The 22,914-nt window shown below is 36.8% G+C and overlaps 1 protein-coding gene across 1 annotated transcript in view; it reads left to right on the top strand.

Moving 5' to 3' along the window:
- The window catches only part of CDC7 (cell division cycle 7), a 33,241-nt gene extending 13,059 nt beyond the window's left edge, over window positions 1-20,182 (top strand). Inside the window, exons 2-11 of the mRNA XM_021690045.2 lie at window positions 3,945-4,028; window positions 5,759-5,894; window positions 9,429-9,522; window positions 9,608-9,750; window positions 10,722-10,974; window positions 11,591-11,686; window positions 12,467-12,645; window positions 13,688-13,770; window positions 16,002-16,151; window positions 18,432-20,182. Of these exons, the coding sequence (XP_021545720.1) occupies window positions 3,945-4,028; window positions 5,759-5,894; window positions 9,429-9,522; window positions 9,608-9,750; window positions 10,722-10,974; window positions 11,591-11,686; window positions 12,467-12,645; window positions 13,688-13,770; window positions 16,002-16,151; window positions 18,432-18,826 (1,613 nt within the window). The 3' untranslated portion in view covers window positions 18,827-20,182. The remainder of the gene's footprint in view (window positions 1-3,944; window positions 4,029-5,758; window positions 5,895-9,428; window positions 9,523-9,607; window positions 9,751-10,721; window positions 10,975-11,590; window positions 11,687-12,466; window positions 12,646-13,687; window positions 13,771-16,001; window positions 16,152-18,431) is intronic.
- The last annotated feature ends 2,732 nt before the right edge of the window (window positions 20,183-22,914 follow it).

Here is a 22,914-nt window from a genome sequence, read left to right on the forward strand (position 1 = left end):
TTTTCTCTTTGTCTCTGAGACTCGTAAGTTTTCTATTAGATGTCGGGGTGTTGACCTATTTTTATTGATTTTGAGGGGGGTTCTCTGTGCCTCCTGGATTTTGATGCCTGTTTCCTTCCCCAAATTAGGGAAGTTCTCTGCTATAATTTGCTCCAGTATACCTTCTGCCCCTCTCTCTTTCTTCTTCTTCCGGGATCCCAATTACTCTAATATTGTTTCGTCTCATGGTATCACTTATCTCTCGAATTCTGCCTTCGTGATCCAGTAGTTGTTTATCTCTCTTTTTCTCAGCTTCTTTATTTTCCATCATTTGGTCTTCTATATCGCTAATTCTCTCTTCTGCCTCATTTATCCTAGCAGTTAGAGCCTCCATTTTGGATTGCACCTCATTAATAGCCTTTTTGATTTTGACTTGGTTAGATTTTAGTTCTTTTATTTCTCCAGAAAGCATTTCTCTAATATCTTCCATGCTTTTTTCAAGCCCAGCTAGTATCTTTAAAATCATCATTCTGAACTCTAGTTCTGACATCTTACTCATGTCCGTATTGATTAGGTCCCTGGCAGTTGGTACTGCCTCTTGTTCTTTTTGTTGAGGTGGTTTTTTCCGTCTTGTCATTTTGTCCAGAGGAGAATAGATGAATGAGAGAACAAAATGGTAACAGGTAACAACGTCCCCAGAAAAATATACACTAAACAAATGAGAAGAGACCTGAAACCGGGGGAAGAGAAAGGGAAAGAAAGAAAAGAGAAAAAGAAAAAGATAAAAACAAACAACAAAAACAACAACAAAACAGAATATGATCAAATATGATCAGGCTGGTGCATAGATCAGTGCCACACACCAGATTTTGGGCATATTTTGGTCTGTTAGAAGAAAGTGACTTCCAAAATTTTAAAGAAAGAAAAACTTATATATGTACAAAAATAAGGGTTAATACGATGAAGGGATGGAATATGACTGTAAAGATGAAAATTATAAAAGATTTTATAAAAGGAATTGATAAGAAGTTGGTTGAGGGCGCCTGGGTGGCTCAGTTGGTTAAGCGACTGCCTTCAGCTCAGGTCATGATCCTGGAGTCCCTGGATCGAGTCCCGCATCGGGTTCCCTGCTCAGCAAGGAGCCTGCTTCTCCCTCTCACCCTCCCCCCTCTCATGTGCTCTCTCTCTCTCATTCTCTCTGTCTCAAATAAATAAATAAAATCTTAAAAAAAAAAAAAGTTGGTTGAAAAAAGAGGATTTAAAAAAAAAAAAGAGAATGTGATCAGGCAGGAGACTAGAACAAAGCCATACACTAGAGATTTAGGGTATATTTTGGTCTGTTAGAAGAAACTGTATCCCCACGTTTTAAAGAGAGAACAACTTATGTATATATATATATATATATACACATATATATACCAAAAATAAGGTTAACTACTATGAAGGGATAGAATATGACTCTAAAAATGAAAAATAGGGGCGCCTGGGTGGCTCAGTCGTTAAGTGTCTGCCTTTGGCTCAGGTCATGATCCCGGGGTCCTGGGATTGAGCCCCACATCGGGCTCCCTGCTCTGCGGGAAGCCTGCTTCTCCCTGTCTCGCTGTGTGTCTCTCTGTCAAAAAATAAATAAAATCTTAAAAAATATGTATATATATTAAAAATGAAAAATAAAAAGGGATTGATAAGATGTTGATTAAAAAAGGGAAAAAGAAAAATTCAAAAAAGAAAAAGTAAAAAAAAAAAAAATTAACTTTGAAAGACTAAAGAATCATGGGGAAAAAAGCCATGAATTTTATGTGCAGTATTCCCCTAGCGCTGGAGTTCTGCTGTTCTTATTGATAGGTGAAGTTGGTCTTGGCTGGCTGTTCTTGCTGATCTTCTGGGGGAGGAGCCTGTTGCTGTGGTTCCCAAATGTCTTTGCCGGAGGCAGAATTTCCCCGCCCTTGCTGGGTCCGGGCTAGGTAATCTGCTCAGGTTTGCTCTCTGTAGCTTTTGTTTCCTGCAAGCTTTCCGTACAGCTTTGGAGGATGAGAGTGAAATGGCGGCCTCCCAATCTCTGCCCTGGAGGAGCTGAGAACTCGGGGCTCTACTCCTCCATGAGCCCCAGAGAAAACCAGTCAATCACTCCCAGCTCCCTGGTCTCCGGCCGCACTCCGTGCTCACCTTGCCTGTGACCAAGCGTTTCTGTCTCTGGCACCTGACCCAGTGTGGAGTCTCCAAACCCAGCAGATGCCTGCAGTGTGCTCCCACGCTGCTCCTCCCCGGGGGGAGGAAGGGGAGTCTCCCCGGATCTGCCGCTTGTTGGGTCCCTGATGGAAGAGCAGTGGCCCGACTGTGCCACGGATCTCGGTTTATGGCAACCCCGAGCTGAGAGCCCCCTCCTCGGCTCCGTCTCTGCCCCCGGCTTCCCTGCTCCAATCCCTGGGAACTCTGCCACACTCAGGCACCCCTGGTCTTTCTGTGACCCCGAGGGTCCTGAGGCCCCACTGTCCCAGCAAGGGTTCCACCCCCTGCTTAGCCACTGGAGTGACATCCCCCAGCAGAGCAGATTTCTGGAAGTTCCGATTTTGTGCTCCGCTACTCTATCACTTGCCAGAAGCAGCCAACGGAGGCCCCCTCCCCCGCTGTCTATCCTCCCGAATATCGCCTCAGATTCACTTCTCCACACGTCCTACCTTCCAGAAAGTGGTCGCTTTTCTGTTCAGAGAGTTGCTGCTATTCTTCTCTTAGATCTCCTGTTGAGTTCGTAGGTGTTCAGAATGGTTTGATCCCTATCTAGCTGAATTCCTTGGGACCAGACATAATTTAGGTCTCCTACTCCTCTGCCATCTTGCTCCTCCCTCCCAAAATCCAATGACTCTTAATAAGTATGTAGTTTTCTTTTATATCCAGTAGTTTATCACAACAGGTATTATTGCCTCTCCTTATTTTAACCACGTGTATTTTTGCAAAGAGCTTATATTTATTTAAAAGTAGCAATTTATTGGGGCGCCTGGGTGGCTCAGTCGTTAAGCGTCTGCCTTCGGCTCAGGTCATGATCCCAGGGTCCTGGGATCGAGCCCCACATTGGGCTCCCTGCTCTGTGGGAAGCCTGCTTCTCCCTCTCCCATTCTCCCTGATTGTGTTCCCTCTTTCACTGTGTCTCTCTCTGTCAAATGAATAAATAAAATCTTAAAAAAAAAAAAAGGTAGCAATTTATCGTATTTGCTCTCAAGAATAGAGGATACTATTGATAATTGGGACAATTTTTTTTTTTTTAAAGATTTTATTTATTTATTTGAGAGAGAGAGAATGAGAGACAGAGAGCATGAGAGGGAGGAGGGTCAGAGGGAGAAGCAGACTCCCTGCTGAGCTGGGAGCCCGATGCGGGACTCGATCCTGGGACTCCAGGATCATGACCTGAGCCGAAGGCAGTCACTTAACCAACTGAGCCACCCAGGCGCCCCTGGGACAATTCTTTAAAAATATTTCTAACATTCCTGAGAGCTTTGGTAGACTTTTCTCTTGGAGGTACACTGTGAATATTCAATATATAAAACTTTCCCAAGTCTGTAAGATTTTGTGTCTTTGGGGGAAAGAAATAGTTTTAAAGAAGATTGCATTATGTCCTTGTCATGCCATCTAGTGATCACAGGACAAATTGTTAGTTTTTTAATTTAGCTTCTTTATTGTGTTGTACTCTGTGCAGTGACAATGTATCTGCTAGTATGTAATTCCAGAATAATACCAGTTTGATGTGTGTGATTCTGGGACTTACCAGTTTTATCTGTTTGTTCAAGAGGTGTGTGTGTTACAGCAATTTAACGGGATTTTAAGTATTTTTATCATGATTTTGAGATTTAGCATAGCAATTTTTAAATTTGTAATTTAATTACTCGTTTTAGGATTTATTTCGAGTTGATTTTAACTTAAAGTATAAAATATACTCTCATTAATTATAACTATAAATTCTTCCTCCTTGATAGGTGTTAAAAAAGATATTGAGAAGCTTTATGAAGCTGTACCACAGCTTGGTAATCTGTTTAAGATTAAGGACAAAATTGGAGAAGGTAACTTAGAGATATACTTTATTTTTAAGTTTCTTTTCCTTACATTTTCCTTTGTATAATCTTGATTTTCATTACTATTTCCTATTGAAAAGTATATCCTTTCTAAAATATTAAGACCATGGTCATATTACTAATTATGACATCAGGTTTTCATTTTCCCCTGGAAAGAGTGAAAGAATAAGTATTTACAGTAAAATGAATAGTCCTATTTTAATCTTTATGCTGTTATACCATTAAAAGTATTGATATACTAATATATCATTAATAATAATTATTAAAAATGAGAAATTGTAAATTCATATGGAGGAATTTGATCAAAGGAAGTCAGCTCCTTTTCCTTTCTCCATTATAGTTAGGTAGAACTGTACATTGAAACATGTATGAAACCTAACGTGGCAAAATAGATGAAAATAAAGTGGTACGATGTTTATAAAATAGTCAGTATTGGGGTGGCTCAGTTGGTTAAGTGTCCGACTCTTGGTTTCGGCTCAGGTCACGATCTCAGGGTCGAAGGATTGAGCCCTGCATCGGGCTCCACACTCAGTGGGGAGTCTGCTTGAGATTCTCTTTTCCTCCCCCCCAATAAATTTTTAAAAAAAGAATGGTGTTAACATAAATGTCATTGAGAGACTGGCAATCTTGTTGACTGAATGAAGGGTAAATTTATCAATTGTGAAGTGAATGAGAAGGTAAAAGATAATAGAAGTTTTTGGTGGCTATATTGGGAAATGCCTAAATAGTTAAAAACAAAAAACCTTCCACTTACTTCATTGTTTGCTTTTGACAACGAAAAGCGTCAGACAAGAAAAGGCTGGGTCATTGGGGGCAGAAGAATTAGAAGATGAGATGATTTGGGATGTAAGAAGTAGATCTTTCCATCTTTTCCTTACCTTTTTTGTTTTTTTAGAAATTTTTAAAAAAGATTTTATTTATTTCAGACAGAAAGAGCATGAGCAGGGCGGAGGGGTAGAGGGAGAGAGAGAAGAAACTCTGTGCTGAACAGGGTGCGGGACTGAATCCCAGTGTGTTCTGACTTAGTGCTCAGAACTCTGTTCTGGAATCCACTGGTGTCCTCCTAACAAATTGATAGCTATTCTTGGAGGGGGGAAGGAGGAGGAGAGTGTTCTATGGCTAAATAAGTTGGAAAATGTAGTAGGTATAGCTCCCTTTTGGTTATTCGTGATGTACTTAAAACACATTAAAGCTCTGGAAAATTTTGTAGTAGAGAAATTTATCAATTTGTTTTAACTCAGTATTTCTCACATTTAACTGGCCACTAACTCTTTTATGTTTTCTGTTTAGTTTAATGCTGAATTTAAAAGCCTAGGTGTTTTTGTAGGTTTTTTTCCCTGAAGACTATTAACATTTCTGCTTCTAACAGACCTGTATCCACATCGTAAGAAAGTAATTTCAAATGACAGTATTATAGAAAAATAGTTATTAGAATGGATTGTGACCATGGAAAAATTTTATTTTAACCCAGGCAAATAGATTTGCTGTAGAGCTTTGGTAAATTAATATACCCTGTAAAGAACTGAGAGCAGTTAAGAATTTATTAAAAATTGAAAGTTGTATTTATGAATGTTACTCTTCGTGTTTAATATCATTAAATATATTAATGATTAGGATAATTTTATGGATTCCAAACAGTTTTTAGGATCTATTTTAGCATCGTTTCATTGACATTTTTAAAAACCAAATATTGAAAAATCTAATAAATTGTTTTACAGGCACTTTTAGCTCTGTTTATTTGGCCACAGCACAGTTACAAGTAGGACCTGAAGAGAAAATTGCTCTAAAACACTTAATTCCAACAAGTCATCCTATAAGAATTGCAGCTGAACTTCAGTGCCTAACAGTGGCTGGGTAGGTAATTTAAAGATATTTTAATTGAACTGGCTGTGTATAATTTTTAAGATTTTTTAAGGGATATCTAACAGGGATGATGAGGTTATCCATGAATTAAACATTTTTCAGTCAGATGTTTGCAATTTGGTAGCATTTTTCCTCTAACGTTGGGATGGTTAATTAAATTTATATTTTTAGAGTGGATTACCCTTGAGGCTTAGCTTGACTTCCTGTTCTCTTACTGCTTTTTCTAATCTTCCTGCTAAATCCTAAACCATGATCTAGATATTTTTTAAAATGTGGGGAATTCATATTTCATTATCTCCTCAGCTATTGACAGCCTCATTTCATACTTTAATTTTGAACAACAGAAACATCTGCCATGTCTTTCTTATTGGTCTCTCTCTTCTAGGTCATTCCTGTCAACCAAGGTACATGATCTGGTATCTCTTATGCCCCTGTATTGCCATCCCTCTTCCAGCTGCTCTGTCAAGTCTTTGCTGCCCTTCCCAGCCAGACTTCCCAAAAATGATCTACATAAACTGTTTTCACTTTCACACCCCACCTTCACTACTCACAGTGTCTGCTGTCCTCTGTGCTAAACCGAAGCTGCTTTAGATAGAGTCAACCATGACTTCTGTTTTGCCAGTTTTCTTTTTCTGTTCATACGAACATAGGCAGTGTTTAACATCATTGATTTGAACCATTGTCTTTTTTTTTTTTTTTAAAGATTTTATTTATTTGACAGAGAGAGAGACACAGTGAGAGAGGGAACACAGCAGGAGGAGAGGGAGAGGGAGAAGGAGGCTTCCCGCCGAGCAGGGAGCCCGATGTGGGGCTCGATCCCAGGACCCTGGGACCATGACCTGAGCCGAAGGCAGATGCTTAACGACTGAGCCACCTAGGCACCCTAGAACCATTGTCTTTTGACTTCTGTACTGCCACACACTCCTTGTTTTCTTCCTGCTTTATTTGGCTTTTCATTTTCAGTATCCTTTGGCCAGTTCTTCCTCTTCTACCTGACGTCTAAACGTTGGAGTGCCTATCTTGGGCTTTCTTGCTCCGGACTCTTCTGTAGGTAGTATGTATTTCCATGTGGCTTTCATGTATGGTAAGGATTCCCATAAGTATGTGTCTTGCCTCAGACCTCTTACCTGCAGATTTGTATATACCCACCTGCTGATTTGACATACCCACTTGAGCACCTAATAAATATCTCAAACATATTCTGTAAACTAAATTTTAATACTCCTTTGCCTGCCCAAAAACCCCTATTGCAACAGCCTATTTTATCTGCTCATTTTGGCATCGATCATCAGGTCTTGGCCATTTTACCTCCAAAATATATCTAAAAATCCATCCATGTTTTTCTGTCTTCTCAACCACTACCTCAGACCAAGCCTAGACTGCTAAACTAGGCTGCTTCTTCTCTTTCCCCCTGAAACCCATCGTTAACAAAACAGCCAGAGTGATTTTTAAAGTATAAAAATTTGTGTGTGTGTGTGTGTGTGTATATATATATATATAATGTAAATTGTATACTGTTAGTTCCATCCCTTAAAATCCTTCAGTGATTTTCCAGTGTCCTTTGAAAAAAAAAAAAAAAAATCCAGCCTTATCAATACCACTCTCAATGCCACTCTTCCCATCTCCCTCTCTCTGTGCTCTAGTTTCTTTAGTTCCTCAAATTTGTCTCAAGCTTTCTCATCTTAGTGTCACTACCCATACTGTTCCCCAGTAAGACCTCTCCCAGTCTTTGCATACTGACCTCTCTTCTTTCTGATCTGAGCAAGAGTGGCACCACTTCAAAGATGTCTTCTGAGGGGCACCCAGGTGGCTCAGTTAAGCATCTGACTCTTGATTTCACCTCAGGTCTTGATCTCAGGGTCCTGAGTTTAGGCCTCGAGTTGGGGTCCACTCCAGGCCTGGAGCCTACTTAAAAACAAAAAACAAAGATGTCTTCTGAATTAAATTAGATTCACTTATTTGTTATTTTCACAGCACCTTTTGATCTCTTTCAAACCCTTATAATCTGTCATGTGTTATTTTATTATCTGTTATTGCTCATTAGATAATAAACTCCATGAGGGCAGAAATCATGTTAATTTTAATTCACCTTCCCTTTCCTAATATCTAACATAATGTCTGCCACATACCTGTGCCCACTAAATATTTATTGGATGAATGGACAAGCCTATTTCTTTGTTTCACCCCTCTGTTTATTAGAGCAGACAAGAGGATGAGATGGCCTCTCTAAGGCAGAATTACATATGTTCTAATCACTTGAATATAATTGTTACTTTTTCCATATTTTAAATATTTTCTCTACCATTTTTCCTTTCTGAGTACTTCAAAAAAGTGCATGCTAAAAAAAAAAAAATCTTTATCTGATCTTGCTTCCTTTCTAGCTCCCACACTGGTTTTTCTTTGCCAGATATTTCAGGGAAATTGAGTGTTCTGCTTCCATTGTATCCTGTTTTTCCTCAAGTCCTGTTTGGCCTCTTCCTTTCCACTTAAATTGCTTTCTGAAAAATCACCAGTTAATTCCTCTTTGCCAAACTAAAAGACCTCCCTCAGTCCTTATTCTCGTGACCTTCATATTGATTACTACCTTCCTTTAAAACTCCTCATCTGGGTGACATCCCTTTCTGGGCTTTCTGCCTCTTCTTCCTTATTTTGCCCTCCAACTTGAGACTTTTCTAAGACTCAGGTTTTCTCTCAAATCATTTTCAGAGCTTTAGGTATCACTTCTCAAGTACTGTCACTGACCTCTCACTTCTCACATAAGATATAATTTTGTATCTAGAAATTTTTATCAAAATGTCTTGTTTTTCAATGCTTCTTTTCCTGATTTCTCCACATATTTTGTTGGTATCCATGTTGTTTTACTAATTGGGCTCAAAACCATGGAAGTCAGCTTTACCCTGTTTTCCTCATCTTTTATGATGCACTATAGCATAGCAATTTAGAGCACAGATCTAGAGCAGACTATCCAGATTCAAATCCTGTCTCCATGACTTACTAGTTTAGTGTCTTTGGGAACGTTCCTGAACTTCTCTGTGCCTCAATTTCCTTATCTGTACAAAAGGGGGAGGAAATAATGGCATTGTCTTGATAGAGCTGTTGTGAGGATTCAGTGAATTAGTTAATAAATGTAAAGGCTTACTTAAATCAAAGCTTGACATAGTGAATGCTCAATAAATGTTAGCTATTATTTTTTAATTAACTTATTTATTATTACCATTTTATTGGCTACTAAGACTTGTTAATTCATTCTTGTTATTCGTGTTGTGCTTCTCATTCTGTCATTTCCCCAATTTAAAACTATAATTATCTCATGTTTGAATTATTATAGTAACCTCATAACTGGTGCTTTCTTTTTTAAACTTTATCGTGTACAGGTTAAACATGAATACTATCCTACAAGTTGGTTTTAAGTAGTTTTCTAGCATTATTTATGCATTGCTAAAATTTCATTTTTAAAGAAACTGAGCACAAAATTTCAATTCTTTTGACCTTTCTTCTAAAGTTCATTATGCATTTTTCCACTAGGGGGCAAGACAATGTCATGGGAGTTAAATACTGCTTTAGGAAAAATGATCATGTGGTTATTGCTATGCCGTATCTGGAGCATGAGTCCTTTTTGGTAGGTTTTAATACTTCCTGAATTTTTATTGGCTAAATATTTAATTGAAAACAATTCTATGACCTTATTCATAACTTTATTTTAGGACATTTTGAATTCTCTTTCCTTTCAAGAAGTACGGGAATATATGTTTAATCTGTTCAAAGCTTTGAAACGCATTCATCAGTTTGGTATTGTTCACCGTGATGTTAAACCCAGCAATTTTTTATATAATAGGCGCCTGAAAAAGTAAGTATGAAAAGTTACCAGAATATAACTACACTTGAAAGAATTTGTGCTATGGGGTTCATCTCGGAGATACAGAACATACTGCAACAGCCGTGCACAGAATTTTTTTTTTTTTCTTTCAAATTTTCATTGTGGTTGGGGAACGGAAATACAGTGAAAGAAGAGATAAAATTGTATTGGTAAAGCAGTGTACATCATTAGATATACCATGGTTCAGTGGAAATAGCACTTAGCTAAAAGAAACTTAGAAAAGGTCTAGGCCTTTTTGACCTTCACATTGCTCTTATCTCTGGCTTTTATTTTTCTTTTCTAGTAAAGGAGAGGATTGCCCACATGATAGCCAATTTCCTGTTTCAACGCTAAAGTTGTGTTTTTATGTATGTTTATATTGTATATGTTTATATATGTGTGTGTGTGTGTTTTATACGGATAGAGACATTGTAAGCTGAAAACCTAACTTTAATACTGTTCAGTATACAATCGGTCACACTGAGGATGGTAGGGAGTATAGAATTATAACTTCTTTTCTTGAATTTTATACTTCGGACTTGTCTCTTTAATTTTCTTTAATTAAATCAAATTTTAAACACATGATTTTAAATTTTTTAAGCTTGTTTAATTAAAAATTATCTACTATGATGCCATCTCTGCCATTGTAAGAGAACAAAGGATTGGGCTTCTATCCTGCAGTCCTTGTCTGCCTTGTTAGCACAGGCCATTGGAGAAAGGGCAGAAAGATTTTTGTGTGTGTATGGGATGTATCATTTCTTAATTTTCAAGCCTAGTTAGCTACTAAATCATTACCTTGTCTATAAACTCATTTTTCTTGTCTTTTTTCAAGAATGTTATAAATTCTTAATTGATCCCGTAAAGAATTAACTTTTTGTATGAATATGACTTGAGCGTATTATGATGTTATTAAGCTTTAGTTGTTACAAAGAAGTAAAAATGCTTACTTTTGTCTGTCTTAGGTACGCATTGGTAGACTTTGGTTTGGCCCAAGGAACCCATGATACGAAAATAGAGCTTCTCAAATTTGTCCAGTCTGAAGCTCAGCAGGAAAGTTGTTCACAAAATAAATCCCATGTAATCACAGGAAACAAGATTTCATTGAGTGGCCCAGCAGCACCTAAGGAGTTGGATCAGCAGTCCACCATGAAAACTTCTGTTAAAAGGCCCTACACAAATGCACAAAGTCAGATTAAACAAGGAAAAGATGGAAAGGTTCTATCTCTTTTATTTCTTAAATACTAATAAGGTTTTAGAAATGTACTTCCTCATCCAACAGAGGGAGATATAATACTAGGATAATACTTGCAATTAAAAAAATTATTTTTACATTTGTTACACATCAAATGGATTAGATTCCACTAAGATTTATAATGGATTGTTTTACCATTTCAAAACTGAAATTACTTGGTAGATTTACAATGTCTCTGTTATTACGTTATGTAACAAATATGGAAAATAACAAATTTTCCCTGCATGTTCTAAAGTTGATTAATTATCCTTTTTAAAAGAAAACATTAGTTATAGGGGAAAAATTCTGAAGTGTCTATCTCCATTTTAGCTGCACAGCAAATATGTAACATCCATGCAGGTGGTTTTTAAATTCTTTAGTTATATATTATTTGTAGATTATGATTAACATTGTATGGGTGTTAAGAGTTCTGTCTAGACTATTCTCTCCTTTCACAGAAGTGTTTTGGTGCCTGAAAATGACTTGGATGCAGCTGTTTTTGTTTCATGTCACTTAACTCTTTCAAAACTGGCAGAGTACGGCTGGCAGAAAGTGTTACAGATATAATCCTTATTTTCCTTGTTTTTGTTGGTATTGTAGGAGGGATCTGTAGGCCTTTCTGTCCAGCGCTCTGTTTTTGGAGAAAGAAATTTCAATATACACAGCTCCATTTCACATGAGAGCCCTGCAGTGAAAGTAAGTAATGTAGCTTAATAGTGCAATCATCAGTCGTACAGTGAAGAGAATTTAGGGATTGGTAGATTAGTATTTATTATCACTAAGTTTTTAAAAGTAGAGTTTTGCTGTGGCAGACGGTATTAACTGCTTTGAGCATCTTGTCAACACTTTTATTTTCTCCAGTTTTTTTCCCTGAACTTTTCTGGTGGAATTTTTCATCATTTTTGGTTAGCTGACTGTTGTTGCTCTTTTCTAAAGGAACATTTAGAACATTAAGGCCTTTTCTCTCATTGGCTAGAATGTGAGCTCCTAATAACTAACACATTTCTGACACACAGGTGATAGTGTAAAGATGTTTGTCAAGTTTACGAAATTGTAATCAATATTAAATGGTTTTAAATTGACTTATGATATCCTGTAACAGCTAGATAGCATGAGCAACAAATTAAAACTCTGATTTTAGCCAATGTAATTGTGCAGTTTACAGTTCTGAAATGGAGTTAGACACTAGAACATAACTATGTTATACTTTTGTAACATAAATCAGGAAAAGTTCTGATAAAGTGTAAGTCAAGTATTTACCAATTGAGGACTATTTAGTAAATTTTAAAATGTTTATTCAACAGGAAAACCTAAAAAGATCTAAAATACTTTAATAGACAACTGTTTACTTAAAATCCAACAGCACATTCGGCAGTTTTAAAAGTTATGTTTCTACTGTTAACGTTTTGCCATACTAGCATTTGAAGTATCATGTTAAATATCATGAAAATAGGAAATATGACTTTTCTTTTACAGCTTATGAAGCAGTCAAAGACTGGGGATGTACTATCTAGAAAGTTAGCAACAAAAAAGAAGGCTATTTCTACAAAAGTTATGAATAGTGGTGTGATGAGGAAAACTGCCAGTTCTTGCCCAGCTAGCCTGACCTGTGACTGTTATGCAACAGATAAAGTTTGCAGTATTTGCCTTTCAAGGTAATGTGTTTTGATGGTGCTATAAAATCACCAGCATGCTGCCAGACAAGATTAGAAATTGCAATGATTTTGGTGGGTAATTAATTTAGTGTGAGAAAAGAAACAACACATGCTGATGTCGGGAGAGGTACCTTGAAGAGCAAATGATAACTATTGTCATGTATTGTTCATTTGACATTTACATGCTCTTTGAAAAACACATTTGCTCTTATATGCAAATAATTTTGGTGGGGGTAGGGGTAGTTTTTTTGGAACCTTAGAATCACACATTTTGTTTGCTAATTTAATCTTTTCTTTCTTTATTCCCACCTATGTAGAATAACCAGAACCAGATAATAGAGTGTCTCTCTCACTCCCACTTCCTACTCTTAGCCCCATAAATTCCTTTCTTTCAAAAGTTGCATGAGCTTTCATGAACCTCTCCTAACCCAAATATATGAGAATAAGTATATCAGAAACTTTCTGATATCAGTCCAAACAGAAATGAATTTTTATATCTCTGAATTCTGTTGTATTCAGTTTTGTTGTATTACATTTTTCTGTTAGGGTCCTTATCATCTACTACCTATTTTTTTTTTTTTTTTTAAAGATTTTTATTTCTTTGTTTGTTTAACACAGAGAGAGAGAGCACAAGTAGGCAGAGCAGCAGAGAGAGGGAGAGGGAGAAGCAGGCTCTCCGCCGAGCAGGGAGCCTGATGCGGGGCTCGATCCCAGGACCCTGGGACCACGACCTGAGCCGAAGGCAGCCGCTTAACGACTGAGCCACCCGGGCGCCCCCATCTACTACCTATTTTTATACCTGGAAGTTACCTTAAAATTTTTCTGGAATATGGCCTGGTTATTTGTGGGGTAGAGGGGGAAGGGACCAGTAGAAACAAAATCTAGGATTTTCATCACACTGGATTATCTTTTGCTTTATAAATAACTTTTATTTATATAGATATCAAGGCAGAATTTACTATGAAATAGATCAATAAATGTTACTTTTTGGTTTTAAATAAACTTTAACATAACTAGAAAAATCTTATTTCATCATCATAAGGAGGCAACAGGTTGCCCCTAGGGCAGGTACACCGGGATTCAGAGCACCAGAGGTTTTGACAAAGTGCCCCAATCAAACTACAGGTATGTTGCACTACAAATACAGAACTCAATTAGAATTGGTTATCCCAGGTATATTTTATTTTATGATCTTTATGTTTTACTAATATTAGTGTTTTTTCTGCTTTTAATAAATTATATAAGTGGTTCTAGCAGTGTGGGCAGTCCCATTTTTGAGATCATGCTATTAATGAAAATTTCTACTAGTGTTGCCTTTTTTTTTTTTTTTTTGGTAACAAATTTTTTCCTATAGATTACATCTTATCTATTTACAAGATGATTTTTGCCAGGAATTTTGTTTTGGAAGAAAAATTGTGTTTAGTAGTCTTTGCTAACTTGAGACTTGGCAGCATTTTATCTGTTTGCCCAGTACCCCAAAAGTCTTCTGTGATGCGCTTGTGTGATTAAAATTATTTTTTGTTAATGTGAAAATAATACAGTAGCATTCAAGAGTTTTAAAAAAGGAAAAGGTTTATAATCTACAAAAGTTATCATGGAGCCAAAACCCAGGAAAAGTCTTGAGTAAATGAATCCTACCATTCGCTTGGATTATGGACTTCAAAGAAATACATTCACCCATTGTGTATATTCTAACTTGCTAATGATACAAAAAAATGAATGAAAGTGTCTGCTTACTGTCCAAATAATAATTAATAACCTGTTGAGGATGGTTATAAATCTTTACACAAGGTATTTTAGGGATACCTAACTGTTCTTACCTGAAGGGAGTATGGAAGGAAATTTACAGAAGGAACCTCTGAGAAGAGATGTAAATTGGAGTGGGTGGTTGGCATTGATAAATGAGCAGAGGATCTCAAGAAACAGAATGGTCTAGTCATATAGGAAACAGTAAGTGTAGTGTTGCTAGAATGTAAGATGGAAATGAAGGAATCGTGAGAAATAAACCTGATAATAGGTAGACAGGTCAAATCACACATGTTAAACAGCTTGGACTGTATCCTGTAAGTGTTGGAAAGTTATTCAAGGGAAAGACATGGTATTAATTATGTTCTAACTGGATCATTCTGGCAGGTATACAGAGCGGATAGGTTTTGGAGAGTGGTGGCTTACAGTGGATTACAGTGGTCCAAGTGAGAGATGCTGAAAGCCTGAATGAGGGCATCATTAATAGGAATGAAAAGAAAGGTGAAGGATTGGAAAGGTGGAACTTGGTAGATAATTGGGTGTGGGATTTGGGTTTGGGATGGTGAAGGAAAAGGCACCCGGGATGTTTATCAGATTTCTAGCTTAGGGGACTTGAATGGGTATCATTCACAAAGGTGGAGAATAAACAACTGGTTTACAAGGAAAGATAAGGTGGATTGGGGCATAATTGGCTTGAGATATTTGTGAGACACAGAAATGTCCAACAGAATAAAAGTCAAGCTCAGGGAAGTCCGGGCTGGAAACATAGTTGAATGCCATCAGTGCAGAAAAGATCATTAAAGCCATGAGGTAGATGGATCCAATCAGGGAGAGTATACAGGGGAAGAAGAGGTTGGAACTCTGGGGAACCTCAGCCTTAAGGCTTGGAGAGAATGTCGAAGGAGGAAGCAGATGTACAGAGGGAACGAAGAAAGGCAGGTGATACAAAAGCCAAGGGAATGGAGAGCAAATAACTTGGACTTACTAGGAGGTCAACAATTAGGAGAAATGTCCCTAAAAGAAAAAAATAGTTTCTAAATGTGAGCCTGGGCTGGTCTTAATGTTAATTGCCAGAATTCTAGAGATTAAAGTTTCTATAGCAGAAGTTAGGGTTAGTACCTGGCTGAAGAAAAGCTTCTGATGTTCAATACTTTTCACTAAAATAAACCACTTTCACTATGGTGGGTAATTCTTGAGGAGCATCCAGATTTTTCCCATATAGCTATTTTTGTATTTCTTTTGATCTTATAAAATACATATCTACTTACTGTTTTCTAATGATGAAATATCCTTTAAACTTACTAACATGTTGCTTAAGAAAGAAGACATTGTATTTTGTATTAAGAATGTTGGACCAGGGTTTCTCAGTCCTGATATCACATTATAGCATCTGAGGAACTTAAAAAAAATACTGATGCCTGAGCCATACTCCAGAACAATTAAGTCAGAATCTCTGAGGGAGTGGGCCTGGGCATCAGAATTTTTCTAAGGATCAAGATAATTTGCACAACAAAAGTTGAGAACTATGGATGTAACATTGGTATAAACTGACTACTGGTGATAAAATTACAGATTTGGGATTTTTTTTTAAAGTTTGTTTTCTGTTACAGCAATTGACATGTGGTCTGCAGGTGTCATATTCCTTTCTTTGCTTAGTGGGCGATATCCATTTTATAAAGCAAGTGATGATTTAACGGCTTTGGCTCAAATTATGACAATTCGTGGATCCAGGGAAACTATCCAAGCTGCTAAAACTTTTGGTAAGCAGTTTTATTTTCTAGAACAAAACAAATGCCTTTATTATCTCCTATAAATCAAATTATTATGAAATTCTCTTTACAAATAAACATATTTTGTGTTCGTAAAATTCTCTGATGTTAGGTACAAAATTTCTCTTGCTCTAATTAATTGCATTGTGTAAGAAAATAATTTATCACTTTTCTTCTATATAATCATTTAATCTTACCGAGCACAAAGTGCTATTTAAATATTTAAATTAAAATTCAACTTTATAATCTTAAAATAAGGAATAATTCCCTGTAGTTATGGTTTGACTTTATTATATATTTTTAATAGTATGTTTTAATTTATTATATATTTATTAAGCATCAGGTGTTCTTGGGCCTGCCTTAAGTGATCTCAGTCTATACTAACAATAAACAGTTAATAAAATATGTGTTAGTTGTTAGATTCCTTAGGGTTAGGGTAGCAAGAGGAGAAATGAGCAGAACACCTTTGCTGATGGAGTTATTATTGTAAGCATATATTGGACATGGGAAATCCTCTCCTTAGCTATCCAAATTCTTACACTTCCAAGACTGGGATATGCAGTGTACTTCAATAGGGCACCTGAGAATTATCTCAGCCTTGTTCTGGCCAATGACTTGAAATCAAATGCTCACCTTGTATTTATTCTCCATGTACAATTATAGTTAATGTTTTCCAAAGTGGGTGCCTGTGATTGAGTCAGCATGCTACCACATGATATAGAACACCCGTGTGGGACAAAATTTCAGGCAGCCCACTTCAAAAGTAGCTGGGCTGCTTTGTGCCCAGCCCCAGGATCAGTGGGTCTTCCATCAGGGGTCCAGATCAAAATTATCTGAGGAACTTTCTCACCCCACTCCTTCCTGGAAAATAAGATTCAGAAAAATATGATAGGAAGGTCCAGGCTTGTTTGAAAAATCAAGTGATTTTGACCAAGAACAACTTCAAAGAACCACTGCAAAAATGATTGCCCCTTACTTAGACACCACTGCTACGGTCTAATCCCATCAGAAAAACTTGGTGGTGGTTGTGAAGAAAGCTTTGTGATAGAGGCTTACCAAAAAGTGTTTCTGCATCAAAGTCAATCCACAACTTGTAGCTTTCTTGCACCTACTATAAGAAAATTTTATCTGAGGTAATACGGTGAAATAGTACACACATACAAAGGGAAAGTGACAATAAATGGAAGGCAAGATTGAGAACTTGGAAATTATATTCTTAGACATTCTTACATATACTTATTCTCAACTGATTGAGAAAACTTTTCATCTGCTGTTGAATAACTTCCTGAGAACTTTATGAACATGAAGTTTATCAGAGAGTGAACACCAAAACATTTTGTTGAAGAGCTTAAATCTCCCCTATCTGTAGTCAAAGAATGAGGATCAACAATGGAAGCACAACATGCGACACAAAAACATTCTAGGGTAAGTGTCAGGATAGCAGGCAAGGGCTTTTAAAGGTTTATCATTGTAATGCTTGTTCTCATATTAGAAAAATAATAATGCCACGTAGTACTTGTCTCAGTTTTATTAGTAGGACTTCTTCAGCTGTTTCAGTCAAATCTTACTGTAACTTTGGGCTGAGTACAGAAGGACTCAAAACTTCAGTAGTCACAGTTCTCCTTTAAGACCCAAAGAAATGACTTGCTTGGGATTAGCAGTGGGAGTACTTTTACTTCTATTGTGTATAACTTACCTCACTGTCCTCAACTCATAGAGCTGGCCCCACTGTGGATTGTCATCAAGTACTTGTTGAGTTCTGTCAAAGAAATTCAGAAAAACCTTGAGCTAAAACAAATGCCTGACATGGTCTGTAACAAAATATTTTTTTAAAGATTTATTTATTTGAGAGAGAGTGGGGGAGGGGCAGAGGAAGAGAATTTCAAGCAGACCAGCTGAACAGGGAACCCCACATGGGGCTCAATCCCAGGACCCTAAGATCATGACCTGAGCTGAAGTCCCATCTTAACCGACCGAGCCACCCAGGCGCCCCCACATTTCTGTTTAATAAGGAAATATAAGGCCAAGATAATACACTACTGCCTGTTTGTGTGATTTCTACTTACTACTATGTAGTACAAAACAGAACGTAAATATGAGCATGTGGTGCTTTCTCACACACAGTGTAAATATATCCACAAAGTGCATGGTTGGACTTGCATGATTCTTATGAGAGAGAGATTCTTATAGACTTGCATGATTCTTATGAGAGATTCTTATGATTCTGATATATTCAGATAATATAAAATACATGTACTTTCTCCTTTTTAGGCAAATCAATATTGTGTAGCAAAGAAGTCCCAGCACAAGACTTGAGAAAACTCTGTGAGAAGCTCAGAGGTATCGATTCTAAGACTCCCAAATTAACAAGTGATATACAGGGGCTTGCTTCTCGTGACCCAACTTTTTCAGAGAAGATTGACCATAAAGCCTCTCACCTTATACAAACACCTCAAGCACAGCACTCAGGGAATTCCTTGTATAAAGGGGACAGTAATGGCTGTGGGGGTAGTTTGAATACGGATACTACCGATTTAGAAGGCTGGAATGAGGTACCTGATGAAGCTTACGACCTGCTTGATAAACTTCTAGATCTAAATCCAGCTTCAAGAATAACAGCAGAAGAGGCTTTGTTGCACCCTTTTTTTAAAGATATGAGCTTGTGATTATCGTTCATCATGTAATGTTTGATGTTTTGTGTTATGAGACGGGGTGAAAAAGAGTTCTTTGTAATAGCTGTAACTTCTTGATTGGAGACCAGGGCAAGCAGGATGAATAATTTATTTTAAAATTTCAGTATTTGCTCTTTGGCAGATTCTAAAATATGGATTAAGATTACTTAAAATGCCTGGGATAGTTCTTTGGGCTAACTACGTGATCTTTGAGTTAGATCTACCCAAGTAGAATCAGATCTTTAGCTTCCCTAATTACTTGTCACTGCCATACACAGAAAAAGAAGCTGTTTCAGCCTAGTACATAGGAGTTTCAGGTGTAAGTCTTAAAATTAATGGATGTGATCAGGACTAAATGAGTCAAAAGATGTTACTGGTTTCTTTAAACTGTGAGCTATGTGTACTTCTGGAAAACTCAACCTGGTGCTGGTGCTCTAACCATTCTGTAGGTAAAGGAGATCATTTCCTCTTCTAGAGACATATACTTCCGAACACTAAAACAATTAATGAGAAAATGTTGGGGGTAATATCACTTAAAATTGAATTTATCCATTTTTCAAAGTATTTTGTTAAAGCATATTTTGTGTGAATTGCCATGTTTTTCTTAATGGTTTCTCTCTTGATTTTTCCACTTTTTCTTTCCCCACCTAACACATTCTCCTTGGAAATAATATGGTGCTTTCCACAAAGTTTCTGGGTCTTTGTTAAATATTGCATGTGTTTACAGTTGGGAATTCACTGTGTACACTGGTTGTTTAAAGGGAAGCTGCAGAGCCAAGGTGAATACTGATATCCAAAATGGTTTTCTTTTTCTCGCCGTCTTAGGTGTAATTAGGTAGCTGGCTAAAAGGAAAAATAAATACAACCTTGAGAATATTGTTGGAGATTTTTTTCCTCTGCATAGTGTCATCAGGATCTCTGTATTCTGTTATAACTAAATTGGTCCTGCTCAGAGAAGGTTGATTACTAGAGTCTTGGGTGTGTTGGGAAGAGAGAGATAAGTGGGTAAAGTAGAAGAGGACCAGAGATGGAGGCTTACTATATTCCAAAATGATAAATATCATTGACAATATATCAAACTCTTTCTGTGGGAGATAAGTCTAGGGGTGTATGGATCTGCTGAGAAGTTTCCCATTTAGTAGGGATAGAGTATAGAAACAGCCTAGGGATATAAAACATACATTGTTATTTTGTGCATTCAAGTCAGTATGTCCACCTACTCTCTTTGGTAAGTATAGTATATACAGAAACCACTACCGCTGATGTGCTGTCCTCTCATACTGTAATCTTTAAAAACAACAAAACTTGAATGTTCTTGAATTTATATGTTTAATAAAGTTATTCTTTTATATTTTTTATGTCTGACTACTCATTTGAAAAATACCCTTTAAAAAAAAAGTATTGATCACTGGAAATATTTTCCTTCTGAGACTGATGCTTTCTCCAGCAAATAGTAGGCAGTAGATTAACAAAAATTGACCTGGCTCAACTAGTATGTGAAAGATGGAAGCAGATTTTTGTTATAGAAAGGTGCTCATTGACCTCATCTATAGGAAATTTATAAGCAGATAGTAAAGCAGTAAGTCATCTCAGTAATCAGAAGTCTTAGCTAAAAAAAAAGTTCATGGTGTGATTTCACAATCAAGTTAACATATTCTAAGAAAATTAACAGAAAGAAAAATTTAACTACCAAAAGTACAGGGCAGGAGATGTTCTCAAAGAAAGTTTAATATTCAGGGTTGTTTGAAGTTTTTATTAATATCACAGAAGAGAACTTGGCTGATATGCAAGGGGAGGTGGGAGGTAAAGGGAGCCACTGTGTTAAAAGCCATCCAGTGATGTAAATTAGTTCTCAGGGAATTTCAATCCCACTAGAGTGTTGGGTGCTATATAGATATAAATTAGGCGCTTCCATACGCATATTCAAGTTTTTCAGCCTTCTAAATAATGGCATATATCAGTCTAAAAGATTTTAATTAGTCAAAATAGTCATTTTTAGGGAAAGATGAAGAAGGTAACTAGTTAATGCCATTTCCTATTATTATGGAAGTTCCCAGAATATTCAGCTATTTTTCATTGTCAGCTTTTTAAAATTCTTACTGCTCAGACTCGAGATAAAACTGTTAAGGGTGTTTTCATTTAATAAGCCTTAGACATTTAGAACTATTAATATAACAAGCTTCAAGTATTGGTTTTCGTAACAGGCTGCAGCTCTGTAGCATTTTTAATGAAACTTTTCCTTATATGGAGATGATTATGGTTGTCTTAATGACCTAAATAAAAATGTGGCTCAAGAATGATTATTCCAAAGAATGAAACTTTGTTTCAAAATCTGAACAAAAGTCATCAAGTGATGTTAATCTCATGTTTCTGGCATCAGCATTTTAGGAACAAAATGGTGTTACAGATGTCAGAATATTGATTGCGTAAAATCTTGAAACCCACAAGACATGTAGGCTTAGGTCTTAGTAATTTCTGCTGTTTATGTAATTTCAGCCCTGCGCGTCACCGAAAAGTTATTTATCTTAAGAAACTGTGGCCAAATTTGGCGGGTAATGCTGTCTGCCAGTGTCTGCAGATGTATTGTTTCCGCCTACATTGTGCGTGCTGTCTGTGGTCTTTAAAGAACACTACCTAACACTAGGCAGAGATGTCAACTCCCCGTTCAGATTTTTTCCTTTGTTCTTAGAACGGAGGTTGCCATTTCCTAATTTTGTCAAATTTTGTGTTTGAACTGTCTTCCTTTCTTGAAAGGTGGACGTTATCACCCATGTAGTAGATAAGTAATCAGGAGTAGTTAATGCTGTGTCAAATTACAGTAAGATTTTCAACAAAGTAACCACAAAGGTCAGTGTTAAGGCAAATGTTTACTAAATAATGACATTTTAGATAATGAAAAGGCTCTGATCTTAGGAAAGCAGTTGCAGGTTTGGTGAGAAAATTATAAAAATGAAGTCAGAAAAGTGATGTCAAAATAGTTCAAGCTTAATGTGACCTGCTCAGTTTTTTTTCTTAATAGAAGAAAATGAATTAAAAGAATTGCCCTTGACCACTGTTTTGAGTGCTTTTAAAAAATTAAAATAATGTCTGACAAAATCTTAAAAAAAAAATAAGGTCTGGTAAGGAATTCAAAAGGTTAAGAAAAATCTTATTGGGGGAGTGTGTACATAGCTTTTATAAGGCAAGGAAGATGACTAGAAAACATGTTGTAAACGGTTTAGAATTCTGATTTAAGCATGCACTGTATGCAAAATGCCCTTTTAAATTTAACACACCATCCCAGCCCTTAAGTGGATTCCATCTTGGACCCTACTGAAGCAATTCTTCAAGGAAAGTAACAGTTTAGCACTAGGAAATTTAATACTCTCTTATGAAGGAAAATAGAGAATAACTTACAGATTCATCTCTAATTCTAGATGTAGAGAAGGCAAGTGTCACTCCCTCTAGTAAGAAACCAAGATGAACCAAGGGATGGGCTTTTGAGATCCTGAAATCAGTAATAACCTATCAGCTGGGGAATGAGTGGCACAACTCAGAAAATGGAAGAGCCACCTGATAGTTTTTTTGTTTTTTGTTTTTTTTTTTTTTAAGATTTAGAGAGCATGTGTAAGTTGGGGGTGAGTGGGCAGAGGCATAGAAACCCAAGCAGACTCCATGGAGAGTGCAGAGCCCGAATCAGGGCTTGACTCACAACACTGAGATCATGACCTGAGCCAAAATCAAGAGTTGGGCGTTCAACTGACTGAGCCACCCAGGCACCCCAGCACCTGATAATTTCTTTCTAATCAGAATTTTTGTATATATTCCTTAACCTACATTCTATTGATGATGTGTTTTTATAGGTGTATATTTAGTGATGTACTCACCCTTTGTATAAATTCCTTCTGTAACTTCTCTGAAGATTAGAAATGACTCCAACTCAGACAAGATTAAGACAGTAAATCAGAAGCAGATGTATGGCTGTGTAGCCTCACTTTGTTATTTTAGCTCTGTCCATAAGCAAAAGGAGCAGGGGGTGGGGAATCACCAAATTTTTCTAGATACTTTAATACTTTTTTACCCAGAAGTTTCTTTATTTCTTC

This window comes from Neomonachus schauinslandi, chromosome 4 (assembly GCF_002201575.2).
Source record: "Neomonachus schauinslandi chromosome 4, ASM220157v2, whole genome shotgun sequence".
NCBI lineage: Eukaryota > Metazoa > Chordata > Mammalia > Carnivora > Phocidae > Neomonachus > Neomonachus schauinslandi.